We start from the raw sequence: 23,031 nt of genomic DNA, 5'->3' as shown, positions 1-23,031 counted from the left end.
TTGGTTTTTTTTTAACCATTATCATCTCATCAAGCACTTAGAAAATTATTTCTTCAAAAATGTTATTTTGTGACATAAAGAGAAGAAGAATATCCGTGCTTCTTTGATCTAGGGTTTAGGTAAAGAACAACACAAATGAGTTTAAGTATGTCTCCTAGGCCCTTCAAATTGCCACATTCTTATCATGCTGCTTGACTGAGCCATCTTGTACAATTCAGGTCTTCAAAAACCTTCTCTTATTATATGAGTTTTATTTTATAAACCATATCCGTATCTTTATATAGAGACCTTGGACAGCCTCTTTCAACTTCCATTTTACCTTTCTTTCCTCTTGGAGAACATGGAACTCCAAAACCCCACATCTTCCCGATTCCCTTGCAGTAGATGTAATTCTACCAATCAGACCCACCTCCAGGAGACTGAAAAGCAGAAATGTTGTGACTAAGGTTACTTGGAGGTGAGTCAGTTGCCACGGCTAGTGTCAACATTCCCAGGGTCTAGCCTGTGGGTAAGAGGCAGCTTCGGTGACTGACACAGCTTCCTGACCAGCTGACGTGCCCTGGTCTCAACAATCCAGGAGCAGCCCCTTGACTGCTGTCCTTCCCATCCTTCCCATACTTCGCCACCTGTGTACACATCAGTTCTCCTATACAGAAGCCCTTCCGTCTGCCCTAACTTAAGTGCTATGCTATGTCTAATGCTCAAGTCTGATATGAGCATAGGGAGATGGTTTTTAAAAGTTTTTATTTTCTTTCTTGATTGCTTTTCTTCATGGTATTTAGGCTGAAATATATCTCATAAGACTGTAAAAATATCCTGGTGACTTTCCCCCCATTTCATACAGTGTCTTTTAAGTGGCAGTTATTAGTCTTCATCAGGACAATTTGAAATATATACAAAACAAGAGATCATTGTAATAAACTCTGATGCACCAATTACCCAGTTCCAACCACTATTAATTTGTGAACTGACAATTTTATGTCATGCAAAATCCCACCCACATTTTCCTTAGCACAGATCATTTACAAAGTGTAATTTACCAGTTTCAGCAGCAGAGGCTCATATATCATAGAATTTAAGTCTTAGGTTCACTTGCATCTACATAATTATAATATATAAATATAATAAAATAAAATAATAATATAGTTAATGGTAACTTTATATGTTACATAAATGTACATGATATAAAATTCAATATAAATATAATAAAATATCACTATAAAACCCATCAACATCTAGGCATATATTATGCTTGTAAATTTTCTACTCTTTGGGGTTAGAGTAGTAGCATCAGACATTCTGCCATATTCTTTCAACTACTTTAGGAGGAAATGACATATGTGCCCCAGCTCCTCAAGATTTCAGGTTATTTTCAATTTCTCTCATTATCTCTGGAAATTACTACTTTCACATTGCAAACTTGCTGTTTTTAAACCATATTGCCTCTCACATGAAAATACAGCTGGAGAAATATTAAACTCTAAAAAGAAACAAGAGTTAAATACCAGTATATGTTGAATGTCTGTCCGTCTGTCTGTCTCTCACACACACTCATACACATACACACATACAACTTTGAGTATTTGGGGGTCAAGAGCTTGTAAACAAACAATTTATACATATTTCCATGAGGAAGTTAAACTAATTTTTAAGGGCCAACAGTATTTTGTGTCATCAAGAGTAAAAATGACAAACACACACACAGAAAACTGGTTCCAAGAAGGACAAAGTCGTTTTTCAGCATTGGCTGAGCAGCCCTCCCCAGCTATGTTGAGCAGTCACCCAGGACGTTCTCTGTATTAACGGATGACCTCATGAGCACTGGCCTTGTAGGAAGTGAGTGAGTGAACCGACATCATGGGAAGCGGTACTGGCAAAATCAGTTCTCTTGCCAGTGGTATACAATCTCGCTTTGACATGACTGCTGGGCTAATAACACGGGTCTCCCAGTAACAGAGAAATATCGAATTTTCCTATCACTCACTGTACATAAAGGTGTATTGCCTTTCTCCTAAAAAACCAAAACCAAACCAAAATGACAACCAGATGCATCACTGAGTTTTGGCAAAAGTATTTTTCTGATTTTGCATTTGCAAATGTATAACAAAAACTTTGAAGGTTACAATTCAAAACTTCCTTCTGCAAATACTTGGCAAAACTGATGGCCCAGAAAGGAGAACCTCATTTCCCTTTAGCACCCAACCACGGCCCAGATACATAGACCCCAGCAACCAAGTTCTCAGTATCATCATATAGTCAGAATTGCATTTTCTCTTTCTTATGATAAGATACATATTTCACCAGGAACATGAGGAAAGTTTTAAACTAAACAAAATCAAGGAGTGTTCGATAATACAACAGACTCTATAGTAATACATCCTTAATAATAAAAATTTGAATGCAAAGTATTTGGAAATGAGCTCAGACTTATAGAACACCTGGAGGTCTCTTTCTGAGCATTTCATGAATCATATACCATCATGCAACACTTAATATTTATAACTATTTTTTACCCTGCTTACAGCATGATGTTGAGGATTTCCTGCAATTCCTATTTGCTACTTTCTGCTATCTAGCTTGGCATCCTGTGGTCTCCCTTTCCAGGATACTTCACCATTATGCGCCCCCCCCCCCCCCCGCCCCGACAGAGGTTTTATACTTCCTAGGAAGAAAAAGGTTTTTGCTGATGCCATCCAATCTTTCTCTCTGCACACAATGGCTTACTTTCAAGTTCTCTCTTCAACCTCTCCTTCACTGAAGCTGACCTACTGCCTCATTTTCTAGGGCATTGTTTCCAGCCTATTATTACAAGGAGAAGATCTGGAAATCTCATTCACTTTAAGTGTTAATAACTGAGAAGAATTAGTTTACTACCTTGTACATACAGGCCCTTGGAGATTTGCATTTTAATAGAGGACAATTCCTTCATAACTCAAAGGAATGGAATATCTCTAATGGTGGAATTTCAAGCATCACTGACATCAGTGGAGGAAATATTTGGGATGAGAACACTTAACACCAAACCATAATATCTCATGATACAAGACAACTATCTTTTTCACCTAGACTTAAGCTTAACCTGAATAGAAGCCGGTATTCATGTTTGAACAAGAACTAAAGCACAACTAAATATAAAGCAAAAGTCTAAGCTGTTGAGAAATGCTATTTGTTAATGGGCTGCATTGTTCTCTCTGAGCTTCTTAGCTTTGCAAAATGGTGTTATTATGCTCTGTAGCTCTTCTCAATTTCATTATGTCTTCACCAGGATGGCCTTAAAGTTCTCTTAAGCTTCACTAAGCTTTAGACAGTCTTCTGTCGGACCTTAGGCTCCTGCCCTCCCTTTTCTTAGAGCATTTACTTCAGAAGACTTGTAATTGTAAATTCTTTCTCCACTCCTTTGAGATATAAGTCTTTCTAAATGGCTCTTTCCAGTTTTCTAAACTTGAGAATACCTTTTTCAGGGATAAGGGAGCCATCTCTTTGAAATGCAGTCATCATCGAGAACAACAGTACCCAATCACCTAGTTTCTTTGGAATAGTACGAATCTCACTCCTTTGGGGTGTCTTGCTCCAAGTTGTAAAACCACACTCCTGTCATTAATTCACTAAGAAGAAAGTTTACTTTTCTTTGAGTAGGCCAATTAGCATACACAGAGGGCTTACAACTCCTCACCCCTTTGCAGCTCTTAAAAACCCTCCTGCTTTTTATTTCAGTGAAATTGAGTTCAGAGTGAGTTGTGACCTCCTTCCTCTATTACAACAGCCTTGAATAAAGTCTTCCTTGCATGCTAAATTTTGCCTAGTGCAATGTTTGCTTTGATGGCCTGCACATGGAGAGATTTAAGTACCTATATCCAGTTTGTTTGCCTTGCCCCCAGATCCTCTCATGAACAAGCATCATGAGCACAACCTAAGGAAACAAAGTACAATACCTTTTTTTTTCACATCCATGGCGGTGTCCTTATCTGTTTTCTTTTTGACATCTTCTTTTTCTGGTAATAAAATGAGAAAATTATAGGCATCTATCTGGTTAATTCTCATATAAGTCAGAGCACATGTAACTGCCATCATGGCATCCAACACATCTTCTACAGAGTAATCGGAAATCAGTGCCATAGTCCGGCCAAACATGAGTAAACTAACACCTTCATGACCGAATAGTGGCTCTGGTGTGTTTTCTCTTCAGGAAAGAAAACTTTTGCTAAGCTCAAAATAGAACTTCTCATGACAATGGAAACATTAAATGCCATTATTAATTATGGTATAATTCAATAGTTTTTCTGAAAGACATTAAAAAGAATATATAGAAAGTTCTCTGGGCTTATCAGACCACTGGAAGCATGTCAGAAGCTCAGACATCTCTGGAGATGACGTGGGACTTCAGAAGTACCATCTGAAAACAACTGTCTAAACGACTGACAAGATACAGCAAACCAACCAACTATGTTTGCCCCCTATACATTCAGTAGTTGTCCTTTTGAGAGACACTTTTTATTTAACTGAATGAATAGGAATGCTTGTATTTGTATTTGCAGTCAAATGAAGTCCTCAATTAGATTGAACACCACTCCCAAGGAAGAAAAAAATTCCATCAGTAAAAATTTGTAAAAAATATTAAGGCATGACTTTTCTTTTTAAATATTTATCAATTTCAACTTTATGTGGGATTTTTATAAATCTCACGAATGTTAATGACAGTAACAATAAAATTATTAATTATTATTCATTCTCTTCTAGAAAAAAAGAGCTTTGCCAGTGACATTGTAAAGGGATACTAATTGACTTCTGTATTAGTTTTTAAATTACTTACCTTTCTTTTTTGTTTCAGAAGTCACTTTCTTCTCAGCTTTCTTCTTTTCCTCTTCTTTCTCTAGAGAAGAAAATTTAGTACAAAAGAAAAACCAAGATTTGAATGAAGCCTTACTGTTAAGTGAGTTCTGCCTCCAGATAGTTTTGTGACTTTGAGCAAGTGATTTAATCTCAGGAAACCTTATTTTCCTCATTTGTAAAATAATAGTACTTCCCTCAATGTGAGCTAATGTTTACAAAGCACTCTGCACAGTGCCTGGCTCACAGTAAATGCATAAAATTGTAGGTTGCTAATATTGTTTATAAATAATGAACAAGATAGTTTGAGCTTTCTGAACCAAGCAATTGCCTGGTGCCTGAAGAAAGATAGTAATATATGACATTAAAACCTCATTTCTGAGGAAAGATACTGCAGGTAAGCTAAAAGAATTTTCTTGTTGTTGTTTTCTTTTTGCGTGTTCAATGTCATTAGAAATAATACACTAAAGCCATAAATGGTATCTATTTTGACCTGTTTTTCGAATCTGCTTCTTGTCAGCCAGCATTTGGAGCCTGGTGACATCTGTCTGGCAGTATGCTGGGGACATGACTTTCACGGCCCTTCCTGAGTGCTTGTATCAACGAGGGTGCTCAGGTTTTTGCACCCAGAGGTTGCGGAAATTCTGGGTGCCACAGAGAACGGCATGTGGTGCCTCTAGACTTCTCCATGGAAGATTTCTTTTTCAGAGATCTGACAAAGTCTTGGTCTGACAGCAGAGGGAACTTCAAATGCTTCACTGTAGCCAGGTAAAAACTGGATATCCCTGGACATGGTTCTGGTAAGTGTACTCATTTCAAAAAACAGAGTCCTGCAGAAGTACAGAGTTCTCGAAATGGAATATTCACTGTTTTTAGGTTGAGTAGGGTTAAGGATGGAAATCAACTCATTTTTATCCTCAATTAGTAGTGCTATCTACCTTATATTTGAAATAACTTTCTCTTTGTCACTTGTCTCTCATCACGAGTATAGATGCCAAGCTTTCAAAGATTTTCAATACCCAGAACTATTATGAGATTGTTTCTGTGCTGAAGAAATTCAATGCCTAGTTCTAGTGTGAACGCTGAAGTTGTCTACTAATGATTGCATCTTATTAAATATAGGAATTAATTCATTCCCTTAGGTGTAGAGATTTTTTTACCTACAAGATCAAAGACAACACTTTCAGTGTTAGAAGTATAATTTATAAAGAAACCCTTCTCATGACTTCTAGAGATAAACTCATGTCGTAGGAAGAAATAGATTCACACTCTGTCTAAATGTGTCTGTGGTGTACCATCACAGCTCATCCAGTCAGAAGGAGAAAGTCAAGAAGTCCAATTTTGATAGTTCCAGAGTTCCAAATAAATCAATTGAATTCCTAAAGGTTTTCCTAAAGGTTTATGCATATTAAATATGTAAATCGTGTTTCAAATCCTGAATAAAGATACTTTTGATTTAAGTATCATTACTTTCAGCTTGTCTGGGAGAAATTTTACATAACAGAGTATTTTCCATCTTATCTAAAAAAATGCATATGCCAGACAAGTGAGTTGGCATTTGCTAAATGTTTGAGCCAGAAAATGGGTTAATTAAAATACAGATTGCTTGTAAATATTTCTTAGCCCACATCAGACATCAATGCTGGAGTCACAATAAGATCACAACTCAGGATCCAAGTTTCAGTTTCCTAATGTAGATGAATAAATATTTCATTTAAAAGTTCATGCCAATTAGTTAATCTTACACTGAACTTCAGAATGAAGTCGATATTTGAGGTCATAAGATGAAAGACGTTCTTTTCATTTTTTTAAAGAGGATACTCTTGTGCAATAAATCCTACTCTTTAAATTAATATAACTGAATTTTATTGTGGTGATACAATATTCTTGCCTTAGTTCAGATTGAATTAAAGCTTCCATTTACACTCTGCCTATGATTATGGCCATCCACTGAGAGAGTCATGAATAAAAGCAGAAGTCCACAAAAAGCAGGTATAAATAATATACTTTAATAACATTTTTATGAATTAGACCTTTAAGCTGTCATTATGGGGCTTACTTTATTCATGGTGAATTCATTTAAAACATCAGCTTCTGAAGATTCTGCATTTCTTCAAGCACTATTCTCTCTATTCTATAGGTGACTTGGCAGCAGCAGAATTAGTGGAATTATAAAAGACACAACAATTTAATTATATCCTGCTTAGAAATAAAAGTAATCTACATTTCTTTTATGAAAATTCTCCTTCTCCAACAGTCAGCAATACCCTTCCTTTCCACCTGCCATGCACCCAAATATTTAATTTCCTCCTCACCCTCTCCTCCAAATTTTTTTCTGTTTTGACTGTGGCAGCTAGAGAAGAGTTAGAACATTTAATACCATTGGCTTTCACAGGAGTAGCAATTAAATGTGTCTGTAGCCCATGAACTTATCAGTGTACTGTCTTTCTCTGGCGGAAGTGTCACACGCCCTGAAATGATGGCTCTATCTGGCAGGGATCACAGGGAAGCCTGGTTGAGAGAGAAATCCTTTCCACAATGAGCAGCTCTGAGCCACAAATATGTTATTAGCTTCTGCATAAATTAACATCAGATGAAAGAAAAATTAAATGACTTACTTTTTACTTTCTAAACCCTTACAATGGGCTTTTCTCTTGCTTTAAAATGTTTTTATGCTTTCTCAAAGCCAGAGAATGAACAATAGTTAATTAGAACTGTGAAGCTTTCTTAGAAGCCTGTTCCCAGGAAAACGGGAAAACAAATGCAAATGTTTAATTTTTCATCTTATGTTTTGTTAGTCCCCTCTTTTCTTTTCTACTGTAGAGATTGTCCAAATTTTACGTGTCGGATGAGGGCTTCCCTTCTAGACCTCTCTGGCCAGGACTGATGTATTCTTGGTTCCAGTCAAGTAAATAAAGGTGTGTTTCTTCCAAAACAATGCCCTCCAACATATCTTGTCACTGTCACCTTACTTCTTTAGAGTGACAGAGGCTGACTTGGAACCCCACTCATACCATGATCTTGGGAAACTTCACACAAGCAGATAAGTTCAATGACACCCGTGATTATTACAGTTCTCCACTGTTATCTTACAGAGGCATGAGGCAAGAGAGAAAGCACGGGTGCTAGCGGGAGTGACCTTGGTCTAAATTCTGTCTCTGACCCTTTCTGGTTGCAGAAAATTGAGCTATGCACTATGACACACTGAATTTTGTTGTCCTCATTTGAAAAACGGGACTAATAAAATCTACTTTGCTGGCTTGTTGTGAGGAATGGAGACACTGACCTCAAGTGCCTATATCAGAGGGGATGTTCATAAAATAAAGTCGGCAGCAAGTAGCTGTTATGATACTTTAGAAACAATAAAAGTTTGACCACATATAATCTTCGGTAATTTCTCTAGATAGGACATTTATTGATCTATTTGAGTAAATGCACACTAATATTCTTTTTTTTTTCTGTACAAAGATACAGAATACTTTATGAATGAGAAACATCATGAATATAAATAAAATAAAATCAATATATTATGTTGAGGAACTTCAGGAAAAAAGGAAATCAGCAGGATTTAACATATTATGAAAGGGTGCTGGGATGGAATGAAGACGTGGATTCCGGTCTCAGCTTCGCTATAATGAGTAGCCACTGCCTTGTGCAATGATGAGTACCTCTTCTGTCTTCAACCATAAAAGTCAGGGGAATGAGTAGTGTTCAGACCTCTCTCCACCCATTTATTCCTTCATTCTCTAAATGAAGCATGCTTCTTCTTGCATTTACTTCTCAATTTTGCTTGGAGCAGGTAACTCAGAAAACTTTCGCTTTGTAAATAGTTACTATAAGTTCTCTGGCTTTGCTATGGCTTAAAAAATGTTAAGTCCAGAGAAAAGTCAATTTTTAAGACTTTAAATACTTATGTATGTTGTGTATATCACATATATAGAGTATGTGTACATGGTGTCAGTTGGGGCTAAGGGTCAGGAAAAAATAGTGTGTCTTAGAGGACTGGAGAATGAAATGGTGGAAGGCAGCATTGTTTTTTGTTCTGTTTGTTTTGTTTTTTTAAGGAAGAAGGGTAAATCTTTCCAAATGGGTAAGATTTGAAGAGAATCATAAAAAATTGGGAGAGTTTTGGCTATCGAGAAGATTTTTGCAGCAGAGGAAAGCTATCTGCCAAGACCTTGATCATGGATTCTGTTGCTCATGGTAAAGATGGTCCCATTTTACTGTAAGATAAGAGACCACTGAGAGATTCCAAGCAGAGAAATCCTATGATGCTGAGCTCTGTTTCAAGAGGAAATTTGGGGGCTGCTGGGTGGCGTTAAGTGCCCCACTGGACTTTGTGATCATGTTGTAAGGAAGAAAATTAAGAAAGTAAAAGAATTCAATATAAATATTCTTGTTCTTTTTTCTTTGTTTTCTTCCTCTGAATTTTATTTGGGACTCTTGAAGGAATATAATGTTATAGAATGGTGCTAGGAGTACCTCACTTTACATTGTAATTAGGTTGCTATGGCAGCAAAGCTCTTAAATTAAGGACTTCACTTGAATTATCTGGCATAACTAAACTGGCCTGTCAGAACCTGAATCCATTATCTTTGCCTTGGCTTTTCCTTTAGTGATCGCTGAATTATTCTTGGAAGCCCGCTCTCCTCATTATCAACTATTAAAACAAACGATTCGCAACCAGCAATTCAATAGCACCTTTCACTGACTACCCAGAGACTCTTAAAATTACAGTTTTCTCCATCAACAGACGTTTGTCCTCCCTCATGTCAAACCCCTGGTCAGGGTCGAATGTTTTAAAAAATTCCTTCCAGGAACACTAGGCATGGGAATAAAAAGCAGGAAAGTTTACAGTTACAATAAGGACTTTGAAAGATATTAAAGGTAAAATCTAAGGGAACCATTACAGAGGCCCCAAAGCAAGGTCAAGTGAAAGTATAAATCTACTTCTGGGGGAAGTAAGCACAGATGGAGTCCGAAATGGTCTGGCTCTGACAGAGGGTGGCAGGTGTCACTACCAAAGACCGCTGAAGACCCCAGGGACAGAGACTGCGGGGGTCCTGCAGACACTGGCTGAGAACTCTTAGTGATATCTCACCACTTACGACGGAAATGTCCCAGAGTACTCCAGATCTGTTCACTGTAAATCAGAATTTTTCAAGAGATCCTAAGCCAATTCGTGAAGCCTCAAAAGGATCATAGAAAGAGATCTCAAAAATTACTTTATGTGGTCAGAGCCAGGCCAAAAAAAAAAATTACTTAAATTTGGTTGAAATGTTACTTCTTTCAAGGTGAGAGGAAATTACACTAACAGATAAAAGTACATGACCTCACGGGCATCAGCATTGACTTGGTCCTCAAGTGAAAAGTCTATACATCCCGTAACCAGTGAGAAAATCAGCTCAGCAAAGAGCCACTTGCCCAACTTCCTAAGTCCCAGAAATGACACAACAAGTGTTCTAAACCAAGCATAACTGCACACCCTGTTCTCCCTGCTGCAGGTGAAGCTTGAGGTAGACGTACTCTATCAGACACTTGCAAGTGAACGGACCCCTGGCAGGACAGATGTTCCTGCTTCTACCGCATGTTTTCCAATAGCTTTCACCCCCTCATAGCCCAAGTACTCAGACATAACCACAATTCTTCTCTGTTTTTGAATTTTGTAGGCAAAAGAGACTGCAAAGAGATACATTCTTTGATACATTTCAAATTGCAAAAAAGTATCTTACATTAACTAAACTTGATATTTAAAACGGATAAGGTAGACTACCCTCAAATCTTTCAAAAATGATAAAAACGTTTTAGATAAGTACATTACTTTTGAATGGGTTACATTTATATCGATGAAGGTTGTCTCACCTATTTATTTTTTTCACTTTTCTATCTAGAAGTGAAAGAGCAAAGGCAGCCTCAGAGTGTGTGTGTGAGAGAGGGAGAGATGAGACAGACTCTGGTTTTTATTTTTCCCCTCCATGCTTTTACATTTCAGAAAGCAAGTGCTCAAAATCTGTTGACTTTCACTAAATGAGAAGCTCTCCATCTCCACACACTTATCTCTGGGTAACTTCATAGACTGTAATTGCAATTTTTGTTGTTTCCCTTGTGGTTTTTTGCTTTTGTTTTATTGGCTGTTTTTTGTTTGTTTGGTTTTGGTTTGAGGGGGTTTTTTGGTGCTGCTGAATTTGGAGCCTTTGGAAGAACTCTTTTAACACTTTTAAAGTTTGTTTTTATGTAGAATCATTATTTCCTCAAGATCCTTTACTGTAAACATTTCCAGTGTGTTTTTCTATAAAGATAAGAAAAACACAAAGGTTCTTTTCTAATGCCTTTCATTCTCAATATCATATTATTTCTAAAAGATTACTTTTTTCATATCTTCATCTTAATTTTTTTTTCTTACATTTATCTGTATTTAGAAATGGATTATAAAAGTACTCCACTACATCTGGAATGTCAAGAATGTCTAGAAACATCACATAATTGAATTTAGAGGACAAGCTACTTATCGTTCAAAATTGAAATATACATCACTTTATAGTGCCATTTCAAAGATACTGCCATTTTAATAGAGAAGTTAGGGCTTGATTTACTGCATAAATTAAAGACTTAATAGTTATTTGCAAAAATATTTTGACTTGGAAATTACTAGAAGTTAGATATCTTGGGCACATGTACAAGCCTGATTTTTAATCAAAACCCTTCAATTAAAAAAATATGTCTAATGGACACCTTCAAAAAGGAAACAAATATCCTTTCAGAGAGTACAACTTTAAAGTTCTCATTGTTTTAATATGTTGAATTCAGGTTTATTTTATTTTTACTCTTTTATTTAAAAATCACTTATCTCAGAAAGAATTTTTATCCAGAATATGTAAGAAATCTTAAAACTCAATAATAAAATACAGCAGCTCAATTAAAACAAAAGAGTAGATTAAATCATTAAAGATGATACACAAATGTCTAATAAACATGAAAAAGATACTCAACATTATTAGTCGTTAGAGAAAGGCAAACTGTAACCAAAATGAGGAATTTCTTTACTCTGGCAAACATTACTCCTTTTTACTATCTCCATAGTTTGCCTTTTCCAGAATGCCATATAATTGGAATCACACCCGAATTTCCAGATTGTATTCTTTTAATAAGTAATATAAATTTTTTGAACTTTTAAAAATTTAAATTCAATTTATTAACATATAAGGTATTGTTGGTTTCAGAGGTACAGGCCTATGATTCATTAAGGAGGGCATGTGATGTAATGAGCACTGGGTGTTATGAATTCAAGTTTTTTAACTCACAGGCTACATAAATTTTATCATCTCTCACAAACTATACTAAACGAGTAACAAAACCTTTTGTTTTCTCCTTCCACATATAAGGTCTATTCTCGTAGATCAAAAATTTTGGGGGGCGCCTAGGTGGCTCAGTGGGTTAAGCCTCTACCTTCAGCTCAGGTCATGGTCTAGGGTCCTGGGATCAAGCCCCATGTCGGGCTCTTTGCTCAGCAGGGAGCCTGCTTCCCCTCCTCTCTCTGCCTGCCTCTCTGCCTCCTTGTGATCTCTGTCTGTCAAATACATATATTAAAAAAAAAAAAAATCTTAAAAAAAATTTTATGTTTTAATGTTAAAAACATTAAGTCACCCTCCCCCCCATAAAAACAACTCATTAAAGCCATTTAAAATCCACACCTAATTGAAGTGAGCAACCCTCATCCTTTATTATGTGAACAATTGTCAAGACTCTCTACTCCATTTGGCTAAAACTGACCTGGCTATTTAAAGACTCATTTTGTTCTAGAGAGGAAAAAAAATATCTTTTGGAATTGTAACAAGTTCATATACTAGGAAGAAATATTTAGGTCAAACTGACACAAATAACAAATAAATGTTTTATAAAGAAAAACTGGTACTTACAAATCAGAGCTTTGGAAGGACCCAGTTCTTTTTTTATAAAATGCTTTTTGAGAAAAATTTGCTGGCATGGGAGGGTTCCAATCAGAATTCCATAATAAGAAAACTACTATTAGATCACGTTCATTCACATTCACAACCCACGTCATCCTTAACTTCCTCTCTGGTCCTTTATAGATGGAAATACAGGGAAAAAACTTTTTTGATACCATGATAAAAAGTTATGAGAAAATCCTGAGACAACAAATAACAGATCCTAGATAGCAGATGGCTCCTTTTCTGCTTCCTGCTTTGTGGGTGTTACCCTTGGATCCCCAGAACAAATAAATTCTTGAAGGGTCAAATCGGACAAACTACCCACCGTCCCCAGCTATGTTGTCAGATGTGTAGAGGGAGAAAAAACTTTTCTCAACAGGAAAAAGTTAATGGTTTTCAGAAAAAGTCTCTTTAATAATCAATAATGGTAAATCAATACCAAATAACAAGGGGAAAGTTCTAAGTTTAGGGATGCAAGTTTCTCATGAAAGGTATTTGATGTCTACTAAGATGTATTTATAGTTCATGATCCATGGGAAACCCATTTCTTTCCATTCTTCCTTCACTTTTTCTTGACCCTCTTCCATCTGTTTGGTTTTATCTTTCTTTCTTTTAAAGATTTTATTATTATTATTTATTTGAGAGAGAGCACGAGTGAGGGTGAGGGGCCGAGGGAGAAGCAGACTCCCTACTGAGCAGGAGGCCAGATGGGGGTCTTGATCATGGAACTCTGGGATCATAACCTGAGCCAAAGGCAGACATTTAACCTACTAAGTCACCTACATGCCCCAGTTACGTATTTCTTTTTTAAAAAGTTTATTTGACAATCACTTATTAAGACTTACCTACTCTTCCACAATACTAAGGTGAATTACACTGGTTCTAATATATTAACTCAAATAGAATTATGTTACTTCCATATTCAGCCCTAGCACAATGTTGCAATTAAAAGAAACAAGAGTCCAAAGTTCCAGGAAATTTTAAAAATAAATAAATAAAATGCCAGGAAGTTTTGAAGATAAATTTAAATCTTTCCTGAAGCCTTTCAAATAGCTAATGTTGTAGGACCCAAAGCAAGATAGTCTAAAGATTCATTCTTTTATTCAAGCTTTCCAAACCTCCCTCATGACAGCTCTTCCCTCCCCACTGCCCCAAACACTTCTCTCTCCCAAAAGCACACTAAAAACTTCCTCTAGCCTGTGATGGATCTGTTTGCTTTTCTTGACCTTTCTTTTTTTTTCTTTTCTTTTTAGGACTTTATTCATTCATTTGACAGAGAGCTAAAGAGACAGCACATCTAGGCAGAGTGGTAGGCAGAGGGAGAAGGATAAGCAGGTTCCCTGCCGAGTGGAACCAGATGTCGGGCTCCTTCTAAGGACCCTGGGATCATGACCTGAGCCAAGGGCAGTGGCTTAACTGACTGAGCCACCCGGTGCCCCTTGACCTCTTTTCTTATTGTCCAAATCTTTTATTTTCTTCTGGGGACTAACCCTTTCTGTTTCATCATGAATACATTTAATTGTTTGGATTCCTTCCAATTTTTCTGCTTTCCCAGCATATTTTGAGCAGAACACAAACACTTGGGACCTGACCAGATAACCCTAGAATACTCCTTAGATGTTAAGGTGGAAAAGAAAAACTGAGAATATTTATGTTAATATTTGTTCATCCATCACACATGTAAGTAATCATTTTTTAAAGAATCTTTTTTAAGCCATTGGAAGATGAAAGTTGAATAAACAGTGTTGTACCAAAGTTAAGTTGTTAGTTTTGGTAGATGAACCACAGTTACGGAAAATGTGAACATCAGAAGAAGCTCGTTGAAAGGCATACAAGAATCTCTGTATTATCTTTATAACTGTTCTATAAATCTAAAATAATATAAAAATAAGTTTAAATATGTTAACATTTTCCATAACCATGATTCATGTATGAGATCCTTGATATACTACTATACATTGTCAATGCAAAGGGGATATAACACATGAATTTTTTTTTTTTTGTCCAAGAATTTCATGCAACTAGAGATCCCCATAATAGATTTCAGGAAATGCTGTTCTTGGATTAAGTTTATGACACCAATGTCTATATGTCCTCATTTGTAAACTCCAGACTTTTATATTCAGTGGTCCACAGGAAATGACCATTTGTATGAACAGAGTCTAGCTTGCTGCCTGACGTGTGGCATAGTGTTCATTTTTAGTCCAGATCCAGTCTCCACGCTGATCTTTATGGACTGTGTTAACTAAGCCCCTTGCCCTCTAGATTTGGATTATTTTTGGCTTATGGGAGCAATCTCAATAAACAATAGAGCAGGAAAAAAAGAGTTATTTTCCAACTCCTTCCTGGGTTCACTGAGGATATTATTCACATGATTTTACAGAGTTTTGATGGTGTGTTCTCATAATGAAGGACATAGCTCTCATTGGGCATCTCTGTCTTAGGCTTTTGGCTTTGTAAACCACTCCATTCTCCTACCTCTTCAGACCCTGGACAAATAAAGCTCCCTGTTTTTGCTAGCCCTGGGATGCTTCACGGTAATTCTGCAAAAACCTTTATAAATACTACATTCATTAAACAGTCTTAATCACCGATTTTGATGTGCCAGGGACCCAGACACACTCAGCAAGCCCCAAACCTGTTTTTATTCGTAATACCATTCATTTACTCAGGTCAGATAAGACTTTAGCAATCACGCTCAGCCCTAACACTTAATGGCTAGTCTAAGATAAAGGAAACAGACTAAACCTGGGTATGTGACACCTGGCCTCCAATTCCAATTATAGCTGACCCTTGAACAACACAGGTTTGAACTGTATGGGTCTATTTACATGTAGATTTTTTTTTAATAAATATAGTATAGTACTGTAAATATATTTTCTCTCATGACTTTCTTATATTTTTCTTTTCTCTAGTTTAAGAATACAGTATATAATGCATATAAAATACGCCTTATCAACGGTGTGTTTATGTGTCAATAGGGCTTCTAGTGAAAGGTAGGTTATTGGTAGTTAAGTTTTCACAGGGTCAAGTTATACACAGATTGTCTGCCACAAGAGGAAGGGCCGGCACTGCCCCTGACCTCCGCATTGATTGAATGTCAACTGTATATAACTGTTATAGCTGTGTTCTCTTAAGCAATTTATTTGATTTTTCTGATCTTTTCTAAATTCTAAAATGATGTGAAATCATATTCACTGCTTGGCATTGTTTTGAGGGTTAAGGGGGATTGTTTAAAAGAAAAGGAGGATAATTTTTCCCCAAGAACAGTAGGCTCCTATAATTGTCTCATCTCCATACCCCCAATCCACACCCCTCAGTCATCCATTCTTTCTACAGCTGAGACGGTAATCTAAAATGCAAATCTGATCATACTTCTCCTTCCTTCAATTGCTTTAGCAAGCTGGTGGAGTCCATGAGGGCATGTAAAATCTTTAGCTATGAATGCAAAACTCTTCAGGATATGACCTGAAGCCTGCATTAAGAAATTATGTAGAGTTTCACATATATTGACTAATGTCATCAAGGCAATTACCTTATTATCTTCTGTAGAGACCAATTTAAAAACTGCCATAAAATTAATGATTTATTATACATATTGTAGAACTTTCATGATTAAAAAATGATAATAAGGGCAACTAATATTTGAGTATATAACTCTGCTAGAAAATGTGCTAAGTTGGGGTGCCTGGTTGGCTCAGTTTTTTAAGCACCTGTCTTTGGCTTAGGTCATGATCTCGGGGTCCTGGGATAGAACTTCTGGTAGGGCTCCCTGCTCTGTGGGGAGTCTGTTTTTCCCACTTCTTCTGTTCCTTCCCTCTCCCCTGCTCATGCTCCCCTTCTCTCTCAAATACATAAATAAGTAAAATCTTTAATAAAAAAAGAAAATCTGCTAAATCATTATATACATTTTTTCATTCAGTTGTGTTAGCAACTTTCTAAGTTAAATAAGTAGTGAAAGTAGTTTAGTTTATATATTTTATCAAAATTTATAACTAAAGGTCAATTCCATTAAAAATTGTTGAAAGATAGAAGTTTATTTCAGCACAAAACAAAGAAAAATATTATATAGGCCTAAAGTTCAATAAAATTTATTGTGTCATAGAGTTAATGGAATAAGAACTGGGGCCAAATTTCTATTTTATTATTTTATACTCTTTGCTTCTCAGGAAGCAAAAGCTCACTGAAGAGCTAAGGCGATAAAGTTCTTGGTTTAATAGAATTGTAAATAAAACATTGCTAGCTCCTGTAGAACATTGTCCTCGGATGCAACCTATGGTAAGAAATAATCTTATAATAAGTTTCTTATAATGCTCCTTTCTCCTCTACACAAATCCTACCAACTCACTCTTTATGGCCCAAGGCAAGTCTTGTGATTTCCTTGCGTGGCCTTGCTTCACTCATATCTCATCTTCCTCCTAACTTTTACAGTCTTTACAACTCACTTTTGTACATCAGTAAATAATGATTCATAGTAGTATTCACTGCATTGGGGCATGTCTGGTTGCCCCAACAAATAGACATCTCTATCCAGACCACAACCATACTGTAGGGATCTATGGTAGCTATTTAATCACTATGCAAAACCGTACAGTCTTCCCTTTGCTCTTCAGGAAGTTTATTACCAACTCACCAGCCTGAAAACAATAAGTTTGAAATCTCTGGGTGGGAGCAGAAAGGGACTGAAGAGACCATCCAAGTTCTGGTTCCACACTTTACAGGTGAAGAAATGGAGACCCATCTGTCAAAGATCATACAACCGACTAGCGTCAAAGCTGAGGTTAGAAGATGAGTCCTTGGTCTCTCTCAGAGTTCTTTTGCTCATGTATGGGAGATGGCATTTATGATATTATTTACATACTAAGTACAAGTTGTGTATTTATTCAAGAAGATGACAGGGTATATGGTATTTATTCACCTTATATTTGGCTTTGTTTATACAAATTATATGTTTATAATGGAATATTAAAAGTAATTTAAGGAGGGGTACCTGGGTGTTTTAGTTGGTTAAGCGTCCAACTCTTGGTTTTGGCTCAGGTTATGATCTCAGGGTCCTGGGATCAAGCCCCTGTTGGGCTCCCAACTCAATGGGGAGTCCGCTAGAGATTCTCTCCCCCTTTCCACCTCCCTAAGCCCCTTTCCCCACTTGTGCTTGCTCAGTCTCTCTCAAATAAGTACATAAAATTCATAAAAAAAACAAGTGACTTAAGGAGAAGATATATACTTAGCAAGAGCTCATGTAACCTCTTCTGTCCACATATTTGTCACAATAGAAAAGTTGTGGCAATTTTACACTAAATGTCCAGTAATTCCATGTGGGTGGAAGTCTTTTATTCTCCAGAGAACAGTGACAACAAAAAACATGATATCTTGGGGGGGATGTCCATGTTGAATAGGGGGAAAGAAAAATAATCTTTTCTCATTATTGATTAAAAAATAGTGGGATCATATCTGGTAACTCTGCTCATACTAAGATTTTATGAAGCAGCTGTTTTTGGTGATGGGGTGGGGATTTGTTTAGTCACTGAAGATTCTGTTTGAGAGCAGTGAGGGGCAAATCTTTCCTGAGAAATACTGTTCTGATAAACACTGGATGATAAAGTGGCTCTCACGCTAAAAGTAAGAATAACCTGTCATGTTAATATAACAGTTGCCATTTCATTCAGTAGAAGAACTCAATAGATCAGCTCCCTTACTGAAATAAGTGGTTAGCTGTAGTGACTCTCAGACCTTGAAGGCTCTTCGCTCCCAGTGGAGTTCCCAATAGACATGGGAATTCTGTCACAAAACGTAGTACTTTTTTGAAAGAATGTTCATTCATTCTTTCATATTACATTTAAGTTAGTCCCTTTTAAATTATGTCCATAATTAAATACAGATTGACAATGCCCAAAATGATCACATGAGGTGGTTATTAGGTATCTGTTTAATGTAATTGTAGCCAATTTTCCATGGCCAAATACATTCTGAAAAAATACAGTAGGAGTCAAAGGAAACAAGTAATTGAAAAACACAATGAGTCTTCATACCCAAATACTTAAGGCAATGAAAACTTCATTATCTTGTGTGAAGCATGTGACGTGGGGAAAGGAGTGAAACTGAAGGAAGGCAAGATACAACTTCAAGGCATGAGACAAAGAGTCCAACATACAGCACACCAACATATCCAAGAACGAGTTGAGTGCTGTGAGAAACTCATTTTCTTTGTTTTAAGTACTATGAACACACAAATAAGCTTTTAAGGGCCTCACAGATGTGAAAGCAGATTTACTCATAACAAGGTCCATGGTTTTTCAGAAGCTAGTGATAAAATTGTAAATTGTTTCCAATTTCCCCTGAACACGCTTAATAATCCAGGCTATACATAAACTCTACTTTTTGAAAACAAACAAAAAAAAATGCCGAGTATGTTTAAGTTCCTACATTTTGACCTGTTATATCTGCATTCCTCAAATCAAAAAGCACACTTGAGTGCCACAAGTAAGTTCCTTTTTCTCATAATGCCATTTTCTTGCAACTTAGTCCTAAGGAAGTTCCAGACTAAAATAGTGCATCAAGGACTGTGCATAATCAGCCTCACTAAAAACAGCTTGATTAATACTAAATATGTCCTAGTTCCTAATCAATTATGTTAATGAAGTCGCAGGCAGCACATCTGCACGCCCTGACGAAGCCCATGAGCTCAGCTCTGCCTGATAACGTGGCCTCCTTAGGAAGCTGCTCAGTGCGTGTCCACAGTGTGAAAACTCCTCTGGGAATGGAAAGGAGGCACCAGCAAAAGCCTCGTAATCTTGCAATATTGTTATGTTACCCACTTAAATCGTATTGGTTTCCAGGGTGACATGTCAAATTAAATCATTCTTTAAATATAACAGTGGAAACCTAAGTGTCGCACTTTACAAATGACACATCCTTGTCCAAGTGACAGACCGATAGGCAAAACATTTGCTACTTGGTGTTTTATGAACCTCTAGTAAGAGATAAAATGGAGTCAAACACTTGAATAATCTATCAAAATCTGTCACAAATTGGGGAATTGGAGTTGTTTGATTTATGTCTATCTTGCAACAACAACAGAATTAGAATCCAATGAAACTTAAGGTGACACTATTATTTATAGGCTCTCCCTTGTCCTGTGAACACTGGGCCAATGAGAGAGTCACTTGTCAGTTTTGTGTCAAATTGTCCCCAGTAACATAAGCTTGTACAGTCCAAATGCCAAATGAAATGTGAGTCTGATGTCTCCCTTTCTCTCTCTCTCTCTCTCAGCTGGATTCTAAATACTTTTTCTTAATAATCTGCTTACCAGCTAGGTAAATGACATATAGTAGTTGCCAGTGATGAGATTTCTCCTTTTGTTTTATTATTTTCAGGATGAGTCAGTTATATTTGAGGCCAGTTAAGACTTTAAAAAATATTTGATTCCTATCAATATCAAACATTTATAAAAGATGATGCAAGTTGGGAATTTACACTGGTGTGAAACCACATACAATAGATAGGCAAAATGCAAACCACTGAGCATTCAGATATTTAGACAACTCTGATTGTATGAGGTAAACATTAAAGCTGCTTTACTAATAACTAGGTTTAGAGGTTACCGAGTACCATGGACTGAATTGTGTCTCCTCCAAATCCGTATGTTGAGACCCTAATCCACGTATGATTGTATTGGAGATCTAGCCTTTAGGAAGCAATTAAGCTTTAATGAGGTATTAAGAGTGGAACCCTGATCTCATAGAACTGTGTCATTCTAAGAGGAAGAGCTGCAGCACTCCCTCTTCACCATGTGAACACAGTAAGAAGCAGACATTTGCAAGTCAGGAAGTGGTTTCTTTCCAGAACCCAACCATCATGGCACTCTGACCTTGAACTGTGAGAAAATAAGTTCCTGGCATTTAAGTCATCCAATCTGTGGTGTTTTGTCTTGGCAGCTCTTGCAGACCAAGACATTAAGGGTTGATCAGGAATTTAAGAAATGGTTATATCAAGAGGAAACTATCTTCACATAATTACCACACAGAAATTGCTCCTGGAGCCAAGTGAGTAAATGGGTGAAGCGGATGCCTGGAAGTTGATGGAGACAGTAGGAAGCTCCCCTTAGTCAAGAGGACCACACTTAAAGTCAGTCAATAAAAAATCTCTGTGGGCCAAATAAAATGTGTCTGTAGCAGTTTGGGACAGAGGCAAAAGTTTCAAACCTTGGACTAGCCCTGGACTCTTCTTTAAATATTCAAGAGCTATTTTTGATTTGGAGTCTTGGAGCAAGATTTTACATGTACTTTACATTAAATTGTGATCTCTAATGACCAAGTGAATTCCTTTTTTTGGTGGATACTGATATATAACTGACTTACAGAGGATATGGGATTTTTATTTAAAATTTGCAACTACTAATTCATTACATTTGTGTAGCTGGCCAAGTAAAAATATTTTATGTACTATACAGTAGGTTCTTATAATCTGTAAGTATAATGTAACCTTTCCCCCCATTCCCACTGGCATTTCTCTTGCTCTCTTATAAGCCTTTCTAGAATGTTAAGGTACTTGGCTTGAAAACTATTGTTCTCTCCCAGACAAAGAGCAGTCACAATTTCTCCATGAGTGGCATTTAAGCCATTCTGAAGGACATCTGGCCAATTATAGGACATTCAGGTGACTAATAATAAAGAATAGCATTTTTAGAAATATTCATGTCTCAGAAGACGTGAAGGTAGGATCCTCAAATGCTGATGTCTGCATAGTAATATACGAGAAAGAACCTTGGGCATAGAACTAGAAATTCAGGGCTGAAATCTCAGACCTGCTATTTACTAACTTAGTACGAATTAATAAACTCCAAGCCTACCTTTGTTCATTGTTAATAATGTCTACGTTACAGGGTTTTGAAATATCAAGTGTAAAATGCATATAAGTACAGAAAACACAATATTCTAAATAAATGTGAGTTGAAGAGAGCAGAGCTGCAGGTGGGACTTGGTCAGGATCTGGCCAGAAAGTGCATAGAACATGCTGATGTCAGAACATGACCTAAGGAAAACATCGCTTGCCCAGCTACCCAAATTCTTCCCTGGCTATTGGTTATGTGAAACATAAACATATAACCAAAAAGGATCATTGGGTCTGTTGTCAACTGGATAATGCATCTCTCACCAAGGCATTCAGATTAAATTTTATTTATTTATATTTAAATCATTAATTATTAAGTAAATTATGCATATATTAAAATTAAAGTGTACTTATTTATTTGAGTTTAATTTAATTATTTTAATTTAATTTAGATAAACTGGAGATAAGACTATTTGAAACAGGCTACCAAGTTTAGGTGTCTGGTGTAAAACAATTGGCCGAATCTGTAAAGCTTTTTTATACATGGACATAAACCAAAGGTTCTCTGAATTTAACGTGTTCAAGACTCAATTGAGGACCTTGTTAAAAACAGAAATTTTTTTCTTCCTCTCTGAATTGCCAAGAATCTGATTCATTAGATCTAAGCTATGGCGGGAATACGAATTTTTAACAAGCTTCATAGTTGATTTTGGTGCTGTTGATCTGCAAACTACTGTTTGTGGAAAGTTGCGTTAAGTCAATAAAATGCAACAGAAATAGAACTTCCGAAGTTCACCAATATCAAACACAATAATAAAAACTGCAGTCATTATAGTTTTATTCTGTCTGTACTATACCTCTCTGTGATAGGTAATACGAGTGTCAGAATTTTACCAATAAAGAGCTAAAACTATAGTTATCACATTTAAGTTCATCCAGATAAGTAAACAGCAGAACCAGAATTGGGATCCAGGTGTATGTGATTCCAGAGTACAGGCTATAAATGACTATACTGTTTTTAAAGACACAGCGTTCCCACCATCTCTCTAAGAAGCAAGAAATGATCAATAATGCCTGGGTCCCCTTCAAAAGAGAGGTTTGTAGGATACATGAAATGGACTAACTTCTCAGACATTTCTTTTTCATTATTGGACATTCATCTGGGAATGGGGTTTGGGGGATAGAAGATACACAAATTATAGAGGAGAGGACAAGTTACATATACATTATTATATTTGATATATATAATTCCAGATAACAGCCATATGATATTTTCTTGAGTTCCATATGCCAATTTAGAATGGCCTGCTCAATAATTCTACCTGGATGTCTCATGGGAAACTGTCATGTCCCAGTCTGTCCTGAACCCATCATCTTCCTGCTTCTCCTCCCCAGGCCTATTTTATTTCAGTGGTTTCTTGTCTCG

The 23,031-nt window shown here is 36.6% G+C and overlaps 1 protein-coding gene across 1 annotated transcript in view; it reads right to left on the bottom strand.

Annotated features, from left to right (window-relative positions):
• TRDN (triadin) overlaps positions 1-23,031 on the bottom strand; it is a 384,176-nt gene that overhangs the window by 210,291 nt on the left and 150,854 nt on the right. The window contains exons 11-13 of the mRNA XM_046006499.1: positions 22,645-22,649; positions 4,811-4,864; positions 3,933-3,992 (exon numbers count right to left, since the gene is read on the bottom strand). Coding sequence (XP_045862455.1) covers positions 3,933-3,992; positions 4,811-4,864; positions 22,645-22,649 — 119 coding nt within the window. The remainder of the gene's footprint in view (positions 1-3,932; positions 3,993-4,810; positions 4,865-22,644; positions 22,650-23,031) is intronic.

This window comes from Meles meles, chromosome 5 (genome assembly GCF_922984935.1).
Source record: "Meles meles chromosome 5, mMelMel3.1 paternal haplotype, whole genome shotgun sequence".
Classification (NCBI taxonomy): Eukaryota; Metazoa; Chordata; class Mammalia; order Carnivora; family Mustelidae; genus Meles; species Meles meles.
The sequence above is the reverse complement of the archived record's forward strand: the minus strand, read 5'-3'. Positions and strand labels throughout refer to the sequence as shown.